General features: G+C 38.8%; 1 protein-coding gene across 1 annotated transcript in view; it reads left to right on the top strand.

The window, feature by feature from the left end:
- KCNK5 (potassium two pore domain channel subfamily K member 5) overlaps positions 1-5,438 on the top strand; it is a 34,203-nt gene extending 28,765 nt beyond the window's left edge. Inside the window, exon 5 of the mRNA XM_023924398.2 lies at positions 251-5,438. Coding sequence (XP_023780166.1) covers positions 251-1,065 — 815 coding nt within the window. The 3' untranslated portion in view covers positions 1,066-5,438. The remainder of the gene's footprint in view (positions 1-250) is intronic.
- Positions 5,439-18,949: the final 13,511 nt, after the last annotated feature.

Genomic DNA, 18,949 nt, shown 5'->3' with positions numbered 1-18,949 from the left:
TCTTATATGGAGAGGATAAATATGCTTCATTTTTATTTGTTAGTCCAGTGATCAGAATATGTGTGGCCAAGAACTGGAAGATGTGGGATCAACTTTTTCTTTCATTTCCCCACTCGCTACCTCTCTGACCTGTGTTCAAATAACAATGCTCTTTTATTGAGGAAGAGAGCAATTCTCAGAGTCATAACTTAAAAGGTTTATCAGCAGTGAGTCTTCTTTCAGTAATGTTTTTGTTTTTAATTTCCTGTAGGTGTAAATCCAGATGCAAACTATCATGCGCTTTACAGATATTTTGTGGAGTTATGGATCTATTTGGGACTAGCTTGGCTCTCACTCTTTGTTAACTGGAAGGTCAGTATGTTTGTGGAAGTCCACAAGGCAATCAAGAAACGGAGGAAAAAAAGAAAAGAATCATTTGACAACCATCCTCGGTCTAAAAAACCCCTTCAAATGGGTACCTCAAAGGATGTCAACATTTTCAGCTTTCTTTCAAAGAAGGAAGAGACTTACAATGACCTTATAAAGCAAATTGGGAAGAAGGCCCTGAAGACAAGCAATGACAAAATGATTATAGTGGAAAATGCCAAACAAATGAATGCCAGTATAGATGTTCAGGTGACTTACACAAAGACAGAGTCATTTGAGTATGATGAGGCTTCCCTGGACATGCAAAATCGTCACGTACTGAGACCCCTCCATGATAAACATATCGGAGACAGGCCTCTGGAAGGAACCATGTTTGTGAACCAGCTGGACAGGATTAGTGAAGAAGAAGGTGAAGTGTGGGATTCCAGAGACTATCGACCCTTAATATTTGAGAATGCAAATATAATGTTTGTAAATGAAGATGATGATGAAGAGGAAGATATCTCAGATGATGAGGAAACATCAAAATCCTCTATGGATGATAATCTTGCAGAGGAATCTGAAACTGCAAAAAAACTGGTAAAATTTCCATCCTCTGATGAATCTACCTTTACCAATAATGAGCTAGAACTTTCTGTGCCTTATGAACAACTGATGAATGAATATAATACAGTAAGCAATGTGAAGGCTACCACGTGAAGCATTCTGGACAGTGGTTTTCTGAAAGTGGTCAATGCATATTGAACATAGAGCAAGGTGAAAAGTATGTTTGCAGCTTCTCCTATCTCTTTGAAAACAAAAGCAAGTCCCAAACTAAGAAACTCCAGTCTCCTTTTCCCGTCCTAAGTTGGCGTCTGAGCCCATCAGCTTTGCTTTTCTGAAAGACTTGTAAAATAACAGTTGAATTTGGGTCCTTCTTTAGATTTTGTGGTTATTGAACAAAATAGAAAAGACTAATTAATACACTGGATCTGCTCTGAGTTCATGCATTTCATTAAGGAAGTAGTTTGGGAGTGTAACTATACTGATGCAGGACTGTTTTGAACATCAAATGTGTTTGGTTGCTCCATTAGCCTTTCACTTCTGATTTGAATCCTGTTTTTATCACAAATGAAATCAAGGGGATTGTCCTTTGTTAAGTTTTTACTGCCAAAAATATGGCTCTAATACACTTTTCTTAATGAGAAACTTTGAATGGAATGCCAGGACACGCAGCTGAGGTGTTTTGGTAGACGGAGAAGGAAGCTTCTGGAACAACTCTGTAGAATATGTCAATGCTTGATAAATGATAGTGAGTCCTAATTTCTTAAATAAAATATTAAAATTAGGAGTTCCAAAGGAATGGATCAAGAATGAGCCCTCTAACAAGGAAAAATCAGCTGGGATGAAGCTCATCAGTTGGGCTGCTAAGCTTTCACATCAGCCCCAGAGCTGTCAAAGAGTAACATGACTGGAAAATTTATTGATCAAAGCGTGTATGAGCACAAGCAGGATGCAATGAACTCTTTTTTGTGCTGAAAGTGTCCTTCCACTGTCCATTTCCTAAAGGAAGTACTTGAATGAACCTTATACAGTATCTGTGTACAGGTGAAGTTTTATTGACACTGTTCCTAGGAAAAAATCACCTTGGGAAACACAGATATTCTCCAAATGCCCTAATGCCTCTCAGAATGGACTTGTAGCACCGCTGCTGATCTGGGCAGTGTGTTAGTCAGTATTGTTGTTTGATGTTCCTCCCTGCCTTGGTATTTCAGACATGACTTGAATGGGAGATGATTTTTGAAACAGTTGATTACACCTGGTATATTATTTTTTTGTTTTTAGAGTTTGACCTGTGCACATATACAATGGTTATTCTATCCCACTTGATAGAAGGTTGGGCAATATCAAACCTTGGGCAAACTGAGATGTGATCAAGTGACTTCAGGCCATAAGGCACTTTTTTTAGAAGGCACTTTGGCTCTAAGTTTCTAAAAGTATTATCCTTTGACTTGGAGATGGGGTACTCACTAGAAGGAAACATGTCTGTTCATAACATGTATGTCCAAATTCTTTTGGCTACAAAGAAATTTTACCATGGTTTTATTTTTCTTTCTTTTTCTATATCTATGCATTAACCCTGACACCTCTTTCAAATGAGATTTTATGCTGACAAAAGGTACTGACTTCTGTTTTATCCAATATACTTGGAACAGTTTTATCCAGTATACTTGGAACAGAAAATAGCCAAGACCTTTAAATCTTAACATGTCAGGTTCTGCTGATCCATTTGGTTTTAGAATATTTAAGCCATTCTGGTATGTCCGAAAGTTTCAAAGCTTCAGTGAACAGTTAAAAGTTGTCTGAGTCTCGTTTTCAGTGTAATGCTGGCAGACTCAGTAGTTCTGTAACGTGACCTTATGCAACCTTGCAATGCTAATCTTAAATTAATGGCTATTTCTGATAACTACAAATATTGGCTGCAGCTTTAGTTGCTGGCCTGTTCCACAGAAGGAGGATATATGGGAAGCTGGCACTCTGGTTGGATAGCCTTTAGATAGGAAGTTTTGAAGTTATCTACTGTGAAACAAAAGACTGTCTACTATTCTGGTTTTTTTCCTAGAATTTTCTACATATATGACATTTTATCAAATAGAATGTGAACACAATGGCCAAATCATTGCCAACTCATGTCCACTTCTGTTATACTAAACTTCTGTGGAGTTAACCGAATTTGATTTGTATTTAATCTGCAATTTATGGTAGTATTATTTGAAAATAAATTCTCATTTGTAATCAAATTCTATTATATTTACAATATTTGGAGCGGGGTGGCTGGATGATTTTGACTTGTATCTGACAGGAAAGAGGTAGAAGCCGTATCAAGGTGATTCTTATTTACTTCTAGTAAGATACCTTTATCCCCACTCTTCTAAAATTATTCCAAGCCCTTCAAGTTTTTGTATCTGAAGGTTTGTGGTTGACAGCTGTACTTCATAACTGTTAGAAATGTTAGGCAGGATTATGTGTGTATGTGCAGGATTCGTGTGTAGTCAGTTTAGCCTTCTCTTTTTAAAAAAATATTTTTTGTTTAAAAAATTCCACACTAACTTAAAAGAAAATGAGAAAGCACTCCATATAGGTTGTGTTGTCCTCCAACTTGTCTTCCATTATTGATGCAAAGATCAAAGTTTTAGTAACAGTTAGAAATCAACAGGACAATGAGGAGAGAAAAGATTTTCAGCAAGTGCATGAAATGGAAAAGCATAGTCCAATCTTCATTTAAAAAACAAGAAAAAAAGAAAAAAAATCTCTTTAATAGTGAAATAATACAACCCAGACACTTGGCTGGGCTGCTTTGATTGGGAGGGAATGTTGCACACTGGAACCCAGACTCTATTCTGTGTAGCAAAATGCACTTATACACCAGAGCTGAGAATAGATGAGATCTGTTTCATATTATCAAGCTAGATGTGGCTCTCTGGCCTTTCCCAGTGTAGTCAGAGTATATAGTCATAGACCATAAGTCTGCATAATAAGTATCATGGGATTCAAAGTAATAGTTTGAATTTATTAAAACAAAATACAATATTCCCAGTTTTTCAGGGAAACATTATCACACCTCACAAAACTGTTCTCAAGATATCCCACGATGTGCCTTAATGTAATCTTAACACTTGTAAAAAATTCCTCTTTACACAGGGGCCAACAGAATTGGTCTCGTTAAGCTCTACGTGTTTCAGAGTTTTGGAGGGGTTTAGTTGGTGCATAGCTTTCATAGTGGCTCTCTCCAAAAAGCTGAACCATTCCCAGGGTTTTTAAAATTATGGTGTCATCTCAGAAGTGCCAAAGTGCTAAACAAGACAGCTTTTTGCCTGCCTGTCTTCCATGTCTTGAGAAAAGAAGCTGCCTGGGGGATCTAAACTAATGTCTTTCTGCCTTCAGATTTACGTGTAGTGACTTAGAGGGCTGGATTTTGTTCTGTTCAGCTTCAAAAGTGTCTCCGAGTGAATTCCCCAGTGCTGTCTAGTTATGTCTTGTAGTTATTTCAATTATTTGGTCAATCTGGAAACATATTCTTTGGAGGCCAGTTGATTTCATTTGGGTAACTAATAATGTTATCAGTTTTCTTAAAGCAGTGGAATTGGTTTTATAGGCGAGATGGATCTCTTCCTGGAAAGAGAGGAAAGGGGAATTTTAAATAAGGAAAAAAAGCTTAAAAGCATGTATAAGGAAGGGATGGAATAGCAGTGAGAACTCTTCTTTCTAGTTATTGTCTAGAAGTAGATTTTATTTCCAGTCACATGTAAAGGATGAGTTCACTTACTAATTTTGCCAAGATGAGCCAGTACTTTCAATTTTATTATTTTTTCAAAAATTAAATCCTGAAATGTGACCCTGGAAGTCTGTTCCTACAAAAGACCTTTTAAGTGCTATAAGACTATGTGACCCCATTCTTCATGACATCGCTGTGATGATTCTTGGGTTTGTGTCATGCTATTGAAGCGTATTTTTACCATGAGGGCATCACTTTCAGGTACCTGTCATCAGGTATATCAGGCAGCCTGATACATCTAATATACTGGTATGAAGTCACTGAGGAAATACAAAATTAGAGTGTTAAATTTTTCTGAACTAATGATTCGTGAATCTGTTGCTGGCAATGGATATCACAAAGCATGCAGAATTAAAACCAGACTGATAACAGATCCATGGTGACACAGTTGTATATGCGAAAATTTTATTTTTCCTCCAGTTGATCTGGGAGGTTGTAGACACAGACAAAGAAAGTAAAAAGCAATATGTCTGTTGACTAAATAAAAGAACTTTGTAGATGCGTAATTTTTGTGCCTCGTGGGATTTGTTCCATTTGTTCCATTTGTGATTTTTAAAAATTAGCTTATCTTTGATACGGCTTTTGATGTTTGTGCAGTTCTGACTCTTTATCACTCCATAATATGCCTGTCTGTTCTTTATTGCTGATTGTCACTGGAATCCCACTGTATGTAAATATTTGCTAAGTCTTTGTAAAATGTAATTTATTTTAATATTTTGCAATAAAAAAATACAATTTATTCTCTCTGTCATGAAAAGAATGGCAATCAATATTTCTTTTTACAACTACCTCCACTTGTAATGCACCTTACAGATAAGAATGGTCCAAAGAGCTGGAAGGTAAACAGCCCAAAAAAGCAAGTTGTTATATGCAAGCATATGCCTTAACTTGTATGGGGTATTGATGACTTCAGTTCAAAGGCATCTGGTCTTCAATTAGATACAGCATAGCAATGTATTATTCAATGTAGATTTTGGACAGCTGTTGAAAAATAAACTGAAGTTTATTTTAAGGGCTGTGTTTTATCAGTGGGCTTCTTTTAAAGAAGATGCACAGAGATGGGAAGTGTTAGAATTAATCAGTACTGTGATAAAATAAAATGGACATTTGTGACTGGTATCTGAATCTCATGCCAGACCTATTAAAATATCTGAGTAGCTGTTTATGAATTTTTGCAATATTTCTATTAGCATTGCTCACTTTTACAGGCTAGAAGTATGTACAGTCTTTCAACTGCAGCAGTTTCCTTGGCAACACACCGGAAAATAGCTAACTACCTGCTTTAATGGGCAGCAAAATGTGACTTGGTGATACGCATGATAGAGATGGAGCTGTCTGAAGAAACTGGGACAACCTCAGCCTTAGGAGGAAAAGACTGAACCTTGGTTTTTAGGCAACTGAGAGGAATTGATGAGGAACAAGCTAGGAAAGTGAAGAGAAGAATGGGCATGGGAGTGAAGGGTGGATGCTGTCAGATTTGAGTGAGGGTAGCCAATCTCTGCTTTTCCTCCAGCCACAGAACAGAAGCAGTGAAGGAGGAAGTGCCTGACTGGTGACTGGTGCCATAAAGAGCCAAAGAGGGAGCTGGCAGCTCCTCATGGAGCTGAAGGCAGGACATAGCATGGAGTCTGGTAAGCACCCAGTAATATTTGTACCAGCTCCCAACAGGCTGGAGACAATTGTTCACCTTCTGCCCTTGGAATTTTAGTAGCATCAATAATTATCTATAGAGGGGAGGGTATCAAGAAGTAGGAAAACAGGACAAACCTGTATCTCTTACATGCGTGTTCTTACAGTCCATGCCTGGCTGCAGGTTTTCGGAACACAACAGCTTAATAGATAAAATCACAGACCAGCCTGACATTTAAAAAGCCTGAAATGTTTTCACTGAATGTATATCATAGGCCTTTACAGTGCCTGGTGCAACATGGTGCCAGCAGCCTGCAGCTTGTGGGCACAGAGAACTCAAACCTTTAATTCTGAGAGATGAAGAGTAAGAAAGCAAGATGAGTTGTGGTTTAGGACCATTTTAAACAGAGAAATTCTACTCCATTCAGGGTCATTTCCTGTAGCTGGACCCAGGTCCTGAAGAACCCATAAAATACCTCTCTTATGCAAGGAGGTGGTGGAGCTCTGTTACCTATAGTTTAAAGAGAAAGGGTTTTCTTTTTAAATTTGTGACTTATGCCTGTCAGCAAGGGTTGGCTGGTTTTTGGTTTGGTTGATTGATTTTTACTTACTTTTTTAAACATATTTTTAGCCTCAGCTTGCCCTTGGTAAGATAACTTAATATTGTGATATATAAGAATGTAAGGTTATGTGGAGTATAACATTCCTTAGATTTTTACTTCTTTTTGTTTCTTGGAGAATTCCCTTGACATGCACCCAGACCGAGCCCCCTCCACATATCCTGCCTGGCTTTACTGGCTGACTGTGCGCTGTGGCTTCATCCCTGAAGAAAAAGGGGGAAATGATGAGTGTATGGCAGAAAACAGAGCACTGACCAGTCACCTATTTTGCTGAGAGCAAAGCTATGGCAATGCCCCTCCTGGCAGACCTTTAGCTCTCCGTTCAAACTTGTTCATCACTAGGTCTTGTGCAGCCTGGTGTACTTGAAGGGGTTGGTGAGGGATACTCACTGTCTTTTTGGCAAATACCTGCTTTTGCTATGCAGCTGATGCAACCTCTGCTGACTCATGGCATGGGCAAAGACTTAGGGAAAAAGGGGTGCTATTCTTTCCTGCCTTGATTTTATGCCCAGCTCCCAAGGAAACAGACTCATAAGGGGTTGGGGTTTTGGGAGGTTGATGTTTTGTGGACAATAGGTGTCCAAACAGGTGTTGTGCATCTTGGGGTGAACAAAGTATCAGCCACTGGTTATCTTGGACTACACAGCCAGCCTAGCACAGGGAGTTGTACTATGACTGACAGGAACATAGAGGTCCAAAACAGAACACCCACAAATACTCATCTAACTGCCCAAGGGAATTTGTTAATTTCACACCAGCAGGGCTTCTCTGGAAAGGGAGAGTTAATATGGACTGGGATGCTGGAGGCATTATCCTGCACAGAAGCTCCCTGAAAGCCAGGTATCATGTTGTAGTTGGGAGGGTTTCCTCTGATAGCCAAGATTCCAAGTACAGCCCATAGCCAGGACTCCTGGTTAATAAAGAAATTAGTAGATATATGGAAAATATATGAACATGTGAGAAATATTATTATTTAAATGTTCTGAAAATATTTTTGGATTTTATAAGTTAAACTGAAACAGCTGTGAATTCAAAGAGTTTTGGTTTTCTGTTTAGAATATTTTTATGGGATGCCAGAATTTCTCTCCCTCTTATCACTCCTTGCTGCTCATAGGAAAGAACAGAAGAATGATAACTCAGTCTTCATATTTTGATAGTTACATTGTTTCCTACATGGAGAAAGCTGTGGAAAATATTCCCTGTCCCCTCTTCTGTCCTCACTGAGGTGATGCTGCAAATAACAAAAGAAGCAGAAAAAACCCTAAAAATATGAATTCTGAAAAATTGAAAATCTCTGAAACTGAATTTCTCCTTTGTGAGGGGGTTAAAACACAAAATATTTTAAGTACAAGTCAGTATTTTTCCTGTAGACATTCTTTGAAATTTCCCATGCTGACTTTTAATACCATTATTTCAGCTACTCTCCTAAGTATGCTAAACAAAAGCACTCATGTTTTCAAATTAGATCTATGCATTATTAATTCAGGTAAAATGTAAATACTTTGACACACTTTTAATCTTATTTGATATAAAAGTATAGTGTGGCACCATAATATGCCTGTAATTGTAAGGACAATTAATGCTCTCAGTATGAATGGCCAAGAGCAAAAAATTCCTATTTAAGGCCTGTTAATAGCTTTGCAGTGTTCTGTGGACTTTTGGCTTTGGACACTTGTTGATCACATTTCTGTTTATCTAGTTAAGCTTTTGGGTGTATAAGGAAATATTATAATTCCTAATTTCACTAAAATCAGAGACAAAAAATCCTCTTCTGTGCTGATTTGTGGGTTGGGCGCTATCCATACTGATCAGAATTAACTGTGCAGAGGAGTACTTGTTCCTACATACTCCTGGTTGCTGGGCAGACCTGCAAAATATGTGCATACCAATGTGAAATGAATCTGTGTTCACATTGAAATAGAAGTCACAAGCTTTTAGAGCTGAAGTATAAGTGTTTATTCATAAAGCTTTGTTGTCCTTCTTTGGCAACCTTCATATTTGTGACTTACTGGTTGTTGGGAGCTAGCAGAAAGTGAGGGAACAAATTAATACTTCAGGTGCAGACAATCTCTATTGATATAGTCTATTCCTCTTGTCCTGGGACTTTTGCCAACTCATCTCTGGCACAGCTGGAAAGGAAGGAAAAATAGTAAGCTAATTGGCCTGCTTTTTAATTGCTTATTAGAATGAGAAATTAATACAAAAGCAGGAGTAAGAAACACACCTTGGACACCTAGTGGTGGGACACTGCACTCTGGCTGTTTTTGTGGCTTCTAGTCTTTAATAAATGATAGAAAACAGATGGCTTAAAAGTGAGAAAGGCTTGCAAGGATGGCTTTTTTTGATACAGTGAGGAAGACTCGAGTTTTAAGGATTTTTTCTGTGCTGCTTTTCTTCAGAAAGTGAAATTCACTGATGTAAATTGTGAGACTAGACTGAGATATGTGATAGAGATCAGATGAAGACAAGAAGGTAAAGCAAATACCTGTTTTTAAAATGTAACCTTCAAGTTATCTGTAGTTTTGTGGTGTAAGTTCTCAATCCTTCACAGCTGCTCAAATCGAGAAAGCCTGACATTTAGCCCCAACTCTGGTAATCCAAGCATGTCAGTCAGGCAAAGTTAAAGGGATGGGATGTTGAATTAAGGAAATTTTTTTAGGGCGAGAGATAAAATTTGTATCAAGTACAAAGGAAGAAATCAGAACTACAGTAGCTGAGGAATCTGTTAATTGTGGGGAGATTTATTCTAAAACACTAAGAAATGAGTTTTCTAGCAAATAATTTCAAGCAGGTTTCTCAAGATGTTGTCTGGCTGAGTGATATTGATGTCTCTGGGAGAGTTTAATTCTATGATGTTTGTCAGTAGAATCAAAGTATAATCTTATGGAGGCATAACAGCTGAAAGCTGCAAAATCTGCAGGAAAGAACTGGCAGTTTTTAAAACGTGTAGTCTTGAGACAGGCTTCTTTCAAAGAATGCAAGGAAAATAAAAAAATAAAAAGGTGGAGATGGATTGTAGCTCTAACTGGCTCTTATTTAAAAGTTTCTGCCCCCAGATATTACTGTGCCTTCAAGTGCCATGTGGTTTTGGAAATGTATGGGATAAACTGGCACAGAGAGGGAGGAAGAGACTTTGGGGTTGTCAGAGTACATGTACTGTAAAATGACCATTCTTGAAAACAATATCAACAAGTCTCAGTGTGGGGAGAACTGTGACTGGTTTCAAACACACTTTCTAGTCAGACCTATGAAGGAATGACCCAACTAATTTTTCAAGGAAGGATACCACTTCCAACCCTTTGGTCTATATCTTTGGTTCCCATAGCTTGTCTTCTTGCTTATATGTCTTAATTTCCCCTTCCCTCAGCTGTGTTGCATCTGCCCCATGTCCCCTAGGAACATCATGGCTGCCTGCAGGCAGGACACAGCAGCCTCTTGGCATTTGAAGCTGGTAGCCAGAAGATAGACTTGGCTTCTCCACTCAAACAGTGTCAGTCTGAACAGCTTCAGCTACAGGAGGCAGACACTGAACAACTAAGGCACCCAGCTGATCAGTCATGGCTTCCTTCAGTGAAAAAGTCAAGCTTTTGCACACTTTCAGCCATGCTATTTTTATCTGCTGGGGATTAAGATTTGTCTGGATGTAGTTCAGTAAAGAGCATGGGTAGAACTTCACTAGGGGGCAATGAAGTGGACTGGGCAAGCCTACTGAAATACAGAGATTTGTTAGTGAGGCTCCAGTTTAAAATAGATTTTGAAAGAGGCTATGCCTATTTTGAATTTTAGTTGCACCTCTTCTAGCTCCATGTTCCTCCTCCTCTTCTTCCCATTCCATTTCCCATTTACCAGCACTCCTACGCTCCTCCACCCCACTTCATAACCATAGTGGTCCCTACTGGTGCAGCTGTTGCCCTGAAAACTCAGCTTCTGAGCTTGCTGACATAGTTTTCTAAGACTTTCCCAGGACAGTAACTATAAGCAGAGAGATACGTATACATTCCTTCTGTTACACATCTTGTGATGGACATCTCTCATGGCCAGTGGAGTGGGAAAGTCTTATCCTGACCATCCAATCCCTGGCCATGGTCAGAAACCTATAAATCCTGGGAGGAAAAATAAACTTTCTCTTCCTTTCACCACACCTCGAGCTGTGTCCGTGTGATCTATTTAACACCAGCGGCAACATGCAGCTTCTGAACTGGGATGATAAAGCTTAGTCTTTCTAGTCTGGAACTTTTCAGAAGGCTTCTAAACCTTTGGAAGTTGTTGTTGTGTGATCACATCTCTTGGCATGACTACATTTGTCTTTCTAGATGTGACTTAAAATCATGTTAACAATGCACCAAGTAAGTAGCAAAACTATCACGTTTTTAAATAAACCTTTGGCTCCTAATCAACAATTCACCAGAAGAAAAGAAATTGAATAGAACAAAATATGTTTGATTATTTACAAAAGGCATAATGGCCTGGAGACTGAAAACAGAGTGGGATTGAAAACCAGATGGCAACCAATATAATCTAGACAGCTTATGTATCAAATCTTTAGGGTACAGAAAACTCCCACAGTGGAATATTTTTAAGCAGTAGAGAAATTCATATGTGCTACTTTCCCAGTTACAGTAATTCCAAATCAATGCCAAAGCTGTGACTTTAAAAATACCATAGATCAATGTCAGGAACCATTTATGTATAATACTTGACTGTAAGTGGCCTTAAAATGCCAGTGAGAGGGGAGGAGTGGGAATGGGGTCTCTGTGCAAAAGCCCCCACCACAAGATTTGCCACTTGTTTTATAAAGGAATCTATGGAAAGCTGATAATGCACGAGCACACAAGCTCATAGGATGGATGCTGGTGATACCATGTGCCATAGTTGAATTCTAGGGTGTTGTGGTGCCAGGGAGTGTAAAGGGACTATTTCAGACAGGAACAATCAGCTAATTACAGGCACAGAAAAACAGACTATGAACAGCAGCTGCCAGTGGCCCCAGTCAGAATTATTGGAGATATTTGTATAGTTTGCATTGCTCTTGGTTAGTTAGTCTCAACCTGAGGTAGAGGAATCTTCAAGTATCAGGGATATCTAGCAGCACCAAAGTTATTGTACACAAAAATGAACCCTAGGAATGAGAAACAGGACTAGATAGAAACAGTCACCATCTAGAACTTCAAAAAGGAGGAGGAAAATGGAGCAACCTTCACTCCAGAGCACCTGCACACAGCAGTACTCTCTACATGAGGGGGAATAAGAAACTATACGTCAACTGTGAAAAAGATTCTTCTATATCCCCATGTCCTGCTAAAGTGACCTTTGCTTGGGTTTATGTTTATGCTGGGCTAATTTTTGGAGTGGGAAGGATAAGAACATGAGTTTGGGTAGATTCAACTGTTTTAGAACACTGTCTCTTGTATTTCTTGTTGCAGCTGAAGGTCCTGAAGTATCCCTGTGCACTGGGACTCTGGTATGGGACTTGTTCCCTTAACAGAAGTCCACAGGCAAGGAGGGCAGGGCATGTGCCACCATATGCCACCTGCTGAGAAAGGACTTTGAAGAAACAAAAATTGTCATCATCTCACAAGAAAGAGTTATTTCCTCTCTCCCACTGAATCACCACAGTGAACCTCGAGGGATAAAAAGAGATAAACGTATATCTTTATACTAAGGTCTCCATTATATGACACTTAAACAAAGAATGATGTCCGTATGCTTCATGAGAAATGTACAACCCTCTCTTGTTGAAAAGACTCTCCAGGATTGTAGCTGACAATTCTTGGAGAGATAAACTTGTTCCTTGTTGTTACAGACCATGAGATGTCTCATGTCTTGTTGCTGCTCTACATTCACCTGTCTTCTCACAAGGGAGACAGTGGTGCAGGATCAGACCAGAACCTTAGGTGGGTCTCCTTCACAGAATCCCTCATGCAAGGTTCATTTGCTCTTACCCATTTTCAATGCTATTAAAGCCTTGGAAAGCCATGGAGTGTGAGCAGATCTCTTTCCTCACTAATGTGTGACTCTTTGCAGTGAGCAAACCCATATGACACTGTGCTGACAACAAGTAGTTGTCTGGTTGCAGCTTTGGCAAGATATACTGTTGCTGTTTCCACCACCTCCCTCAGCAGATTCTTTTTTCAGGTAGCCTAGTAATTTTTCTTAGGCGTAACATGCAGCTCTCTGAAGTTTAATTGTCATCATTTTATGTTCCCATTAGCAAGTAGAAATAATTGGTTCCTGTTCTCATCTTCATTTTAATTTTTCACTGTCCTGGGTACAGAGGTCTCTGGGCAACAAAATAGGAAGAAACTAAAAACAGAATTAATGAGAAAGAAATCAACATGCACCAGTATAGAGGCTACATCAGAAAATTATTAAAATCCTGTCCTCCCACCTCAGGAAAGTAATTTCAAACACTTTAAAGAAAATCAAAATCAAATAAAATGTATAGAACAGCATCAGAATTACTGCTGTATGAAAGGATCTGGGAGGTGTCAAAGATCCCTCACCAAACACATCAGATGGCTTCCAAAGCCTTAATTCCTGGGATGTATGACCAAAATTTGAATGTGTGAGAGATGAGGAGTATTACACTCCCTAAGATGGAGGTTAATATGGACTCTTTCATGGGATCACATCATCAGATTTCAAGGATGCTGTTGGTAAACTGAGAGCATTCTGTATTACAGCAACAAGAAAATGTTTTAAGAAAGAATAATATTTGAGAAAGTCATTAGAAAAGGCTGAAAATGTGTTTATTCAGATTAAAAAAGAAACAAGAGAGCTAGTACATGTAAGTTTTCTGATGGGTAAGACTGCTTAGCAGTCTCACTCGCTAAGACTTGCTAAGCAGAGGCTAAACTGTTCTTTTGTAGGCCTTGGAGAAAATAATAAATCTGTCAACATTGCAGTAAACATGACGGAGCTTAGTACTACAGCAACATGATTTCCACTTGTAAGAGCAATAAACTCCTAGATGGACATGGACTTTAAATTCTTAGAGAATTTGCGAATGGCTTAGTCAAATATCTAAACTGTCAGGGATAGTCTTGCTACATGTATGGACACCCAGTATAAAAGGGCATATCCAGTTATCTCTTAAAGTATCTTTCAGCTGTAGTTTGTGTCTGTTCTAAGTTTGTCTATGTTTCTGTAGTTTGTGTCCATTCTAAAAGGTCTGATCTGTTTTTATCACTCTCTAAATTATTGCTCTTATATATTATGGTTACTCAGACTAATGAGACTCTACTATAAATCAGATACAATATTTCATATGCATTGTAGAAATAAAATATTCTCTTCTACTTAACTGGCTGCCCCAACATGGTTAGAATATACTAACATAAAAGAGAACAAAAACATGTAAATAATAAAAAGACAAGGAGACTTCATATCCTTTCTATTTCCTGCACTACCTTAGTTGTCAAGGCCACTGGAAAATGGTGCTGTGTGGGATCTTCTAGGTCATTGTCTGGCTCTCCTTTCCAGTGTCAAGTGTTTGGATATAATAGTGTTGACGCAAAGATTGCTGTCTGTGCCACTGTATTCAATCTGCTTTTCCACTTGAAAGAAGGAATGATTTTTTTTTTCTTTTCAAGCAGTTTCTCCTTGAACAGTATGTCCTTGTTGCCCACCTTTTCCTCCCACTCCTTAGTCATCTTCCACTGCTTTTCAGCCACGTGTATGGATTTATGTGGCTCAGATGAAGTGGTTGTACTGTACATCAGTTGTCATGCATGTAAAGTTACAAAAGCAATCTCTTGATTATAGTCGTCTGGATTTTAAATCTGGTGGCCTTTCACTGCTGTGCAACAAGTTCATTTACCTCACTGCTTGATAGAAGGGGTGGGAAAAGAGGTAAGAAATTCTATGCAAAGCTTTGCCTTCCAGAGTAGCACAGATGCTTTGCACAGTCACAGCTAAAAAGCACCAGCTGGTATCTCAGAGGAACATCACTCCTTTTGTGGGTGAGAGAACTGGCAGAACTTCTGGCTATTGGGAAGTCTTATGAAAATAGCTCTTTCAGTAAAAAAGCAAGAAGCTTATTTACAATTCACTTCCATTTTTTTTTTTTCTTTTTTCTTTTTTCCCTTTGAAAGGTTTTACATCAGCTCCTGAGACAGACTTGGACAAATCTACAAAATGTTATGCTATTTCTATTTCTGGAGCAGAGGAATTAACAAGCTTCTCAGATACCTATGATTTACTTGTGAAGGGAAGCATATTATAATGAATTATAAATCAACTGGACATAGAACTTGAAATTGCAGTGAAAAGAGAAAACAAAGCTTTACTAAGGTATACTAGAGACTATCTGAAGTACTTACTGACATAAATGTTCTATTCAGCTCAGAGAAAGTATCTAAATAAGAGCTGCCTTTCTTATTCTTAATTTATTGTGTTGTTTGGATTACAAAACATTTAAAGATTATGCTATAGCTAATTCCGTTCCATCAGAATAGAGCCAGAAAACTTCCTTACCCTTGTATCTAAAGTTTTCTGGCAAAGAAAAGAGAAGTGAGGTCCCATATGATATTAGTGGAAGACCCTTCTATGTAGTTCGTGTTAAGCAGCAGTTCAAGAAAACAGTGGGAAAGCTGATGAAGAAGTGCGGGTTGGACCAGTGTAACAGAACAGCCTCTGTTCACAACAGATACAGCAGCCAGGCCTGTCCCTTTCCAACGCACGGACAGGACCAACAGCGCCTCAAGCAGGCAGGAGCACACCTGTCCCACTGAGGACAGACAGACTCCTGTGCCTGAGTCCTGCAAGGCTCCTGTCACAGCGTGGGCTCACTACCATGATCCACAGCACTTGTCTGTGTCACAATATGAGAGAAGCAGCTAAGAGAGAGGTCCTGGGCCACTCTTTTCCCCATACATCTTTGCCTTTGATCTTAGCTCATGCAATTTTTCTGCTCTGCTGGGCAATCTGTGCAATCTTTAGGCTCACATCAAGCCTAAAGCCGTCCTTGCCCTCTACTGGCACCCAGCATAAATATAGGAAGGCATCAGGCAACAGCTCCATCTCTTCAGCTAGACAAAATCCCTGGGCAGGAGCAGAGGGTACACAGACTTCCTGCAGTCCCTCATGGGGTGGGGAGCAAACCTATGCAAACACTCTATGAGCAGCTTCCTACAGCATCTGTAGCAGTAGCATCCTGGTGAGACAGGGCACAGCAACCCTTTCTGCTCATTCTGTCCTGATATTTGCAAGGGGAAAATCTGTCACTTATTAAAGTGGAATCTGATTTCAGGTTATTTATGAGCAAACCAGTCTAGAAGACAAGAAGCAGTTCTGCCAATTGCTGTTCACAGTGTTTCTTTTCTTCATTTCCAAGTACATTCCAGTTGGTTTGTAAGCTTGGGGAACATGAGCAAGAGTGGTCTAAGAAAATTGCTTGAATGGGTGTGCAAGGAGGCTGGTAATGATAGGTGACACTTTTAACTCTGAAGGATCACACAGTGCTTGAACATACTTGAAATATTGCACTGAATCTGACTGGAAAGCCAGTGTTGGGGTACGATGCAGTGGCCACACCGACAGTATGTAGAAATCTGAGACTAAGTAGAAAAAGCATTTTATTCACTTTAAGATATGTGGCATTTTAGCTTGGCAACAGATTGCTGGATAAATGGAGTCAGCACACTAACACCACTGAAAATGTAGACCACAGTTTTAGTGTTCAGGCTGACATATTCATAGAACCACAGAATCATAGAATGGTTGGGGTTGAAAGGGTCCTTAAAGATTTATTTAGTTCCAACCCACCCTGCCATGGGCAGGGACAACTTCCCCTAGACCAGGTTGCTCAATGCTTCCCCTAACCTGGCCTTGGACACTATCAGGGACAAGGCACTCACAACACAGTCCTGTCTTGCAAGGTTTGGATGGCTCTTTTGTATTAACCCCAGCTGTAAAATTCAATAGATTTGATTACTGATAAAATACATTATGAAAAGACTCACAGACTAGCGACAGCCATCTAACTACTGCAAACTACTTTATATTAACTTGTTAAATTAGCTACTGTTGGTCATTATAATTTTCTAAAATTCTAAGTATTGAAAATAAATACGAAACTATATGCAAGTAATAATTTTCAGAAAATAATTGTTCTCTTCCCGTAATTCTTTTGTCCATAATAACAAATAGCAATGTATACCTGCAGCAATGGCACAAATAAAAAGAAAGCAACAATTCTTTTATTGGAGAAGAAATGTTCAAATGGCAACTGTAATTCAAAACTTGTGATTCCATTTGTTCTTTTTAACTGTATATGTTAAGATCAAATTTATCAAAATAACTTATTTATATAAACTTTGATCTTGGCTTAGAACAGCAATTGGAAAACCTAGGTTATTCTCTGAGACAGTATCAATGTGCACTGTACTGCGGATGTATGTGCATGCCATCTGCCAAAATCAGATATTTTGCCTTGCCCAAAACCATATAGCAGTGCTGTTGGGGTTCTAGTCTCCTTAGTCACTCACAGTTTCTCTTCTAGTATGTTTTTTTGTATGCCATTTTGACCAGTCTCCAGCCTCCGTGTTTAAGATGGTATTCCCCTCTACCTCTTTAAATCTGCTTCTGTTTTTTGAAACCTCAGAAGCTCAAAACCAACTAAACATCTCTCAACACCTCAAAGTTATTAAGGTCTTCAAGAGGAGCTTTCTGCTTTGGTCTTTGTCTGAAGAAGCTGCCATTGGTATATGCCAGGTGGTATATCACCCCTGAGCCATAGAGAAAGGGCCTCAGCATTGCTGTTGAATCCTACTTCAGCACTAAATCAACTTGATTTTTCCTCTGCTCCACCTGGTTAGGAATTCTTTGTCCTGCTCACTACTTACTGCCATACAAGCATTTACCTTGAAACTATCTGATCTATCAACATCTGAATTTACAGTAACAAACCCTTCCCATGATCTTGCCAATCAAATTTATGTCTGAGACAGATGTGACCAGGATTTCACCGGATTCTCTCAGCATGTAAGGCAAATATTTTGCATTCCACATACTCCTTTGAAACTTCATAAGTCTTTGCAGTAACAGATACTGTTCTTTGGAACATATTTTGGCAGAGCAGCATGTTTAACTTGGCATTCCAGTCATCATTAGCATGTGGCATTGTCCTTGGATGCTCTGGTGGCTCACAGAAAGCTCATATACCTCACAAAACAATTAAGACCTTGGTATTTCTTCTATTACTTTCAAAATCTGTTTCTTTTCTGTCATTGCTTTTCTTGTAGATTATAAAGAATTTGTGGAAGGGATTTACTACCGAAATCAAACCATAGTGCACTTGTGTCCTGTAGAAGTGTTTGTTCTTCTGAACTAAAAAGACAAGTGTAAGTATCTGAGATACTCCATCCAGTTACCCTAAAGGACAGACATTCCTCTTAATTTTTATGACCTTCAGAAATGTCCCATACTAACACTGGTGAATGAATGCAGGTGCTCAGCTATTTACTTCATGTTGATCCTTATCTCCAGCTTCTGGTCTCCCACACTTTTCAGCTAAAGATGTTTCTCTCAAGATGGTGCTGCACAGAGATGTTTCTTTGCTACTGTCTTTTCTGCAGCATGGAAGAAGCAGTAGAGAAGTACTGTTTTGGGATGTGAATATTCACATTACCATCAGGCTTCACTACAGAAAAGATCTGAGACTTTTGGTAAGTTTGCATTAATTACCAGAATTTTCATGGGAGAGGCAGCCCATTGGCCAATGAATTACATATCTCAAAAGACATACTAAAAAATGAGTCAAAATATCATCTTGTTTATTAAATAAACATCTCCTGGATTACTTGTTTTCTTGCTTGTAATAAGCTCCAAATGTGCCCTGCATTCATAAGATCTAAGAAGTGACATCTTAGGTAATTTAATTTTAATAACAGCTGAGTAACTGCATTTTTTCCCCCCAGTTTTTGTATTAGGTAACAATATCATTCAAATTGACCCTTTGTTTACTAATTTCTTCAATTACAAAGGAAGAGAACTGTTTTTCCTCTGTAATTCACAAATT

Source organism: Cyanistes caeruleus, chromosome 2 (assembly GCF_971803275.1).
Source record: "Cyanistes caeruleus chromosome 2, bCyaCae1.hap1.1, whole genome shotgun sequence".
Classification (NCBI taxonomy): domain Eukaryota; kingdom Metazoa; phylum Chordata; class Aves; order Passeriformes; family Paridae; genus Cyanistes; species Cyanistes caeruleus.
This window is presented reverse-complemented; position numbering and strand designations above follow the sequence as displayed.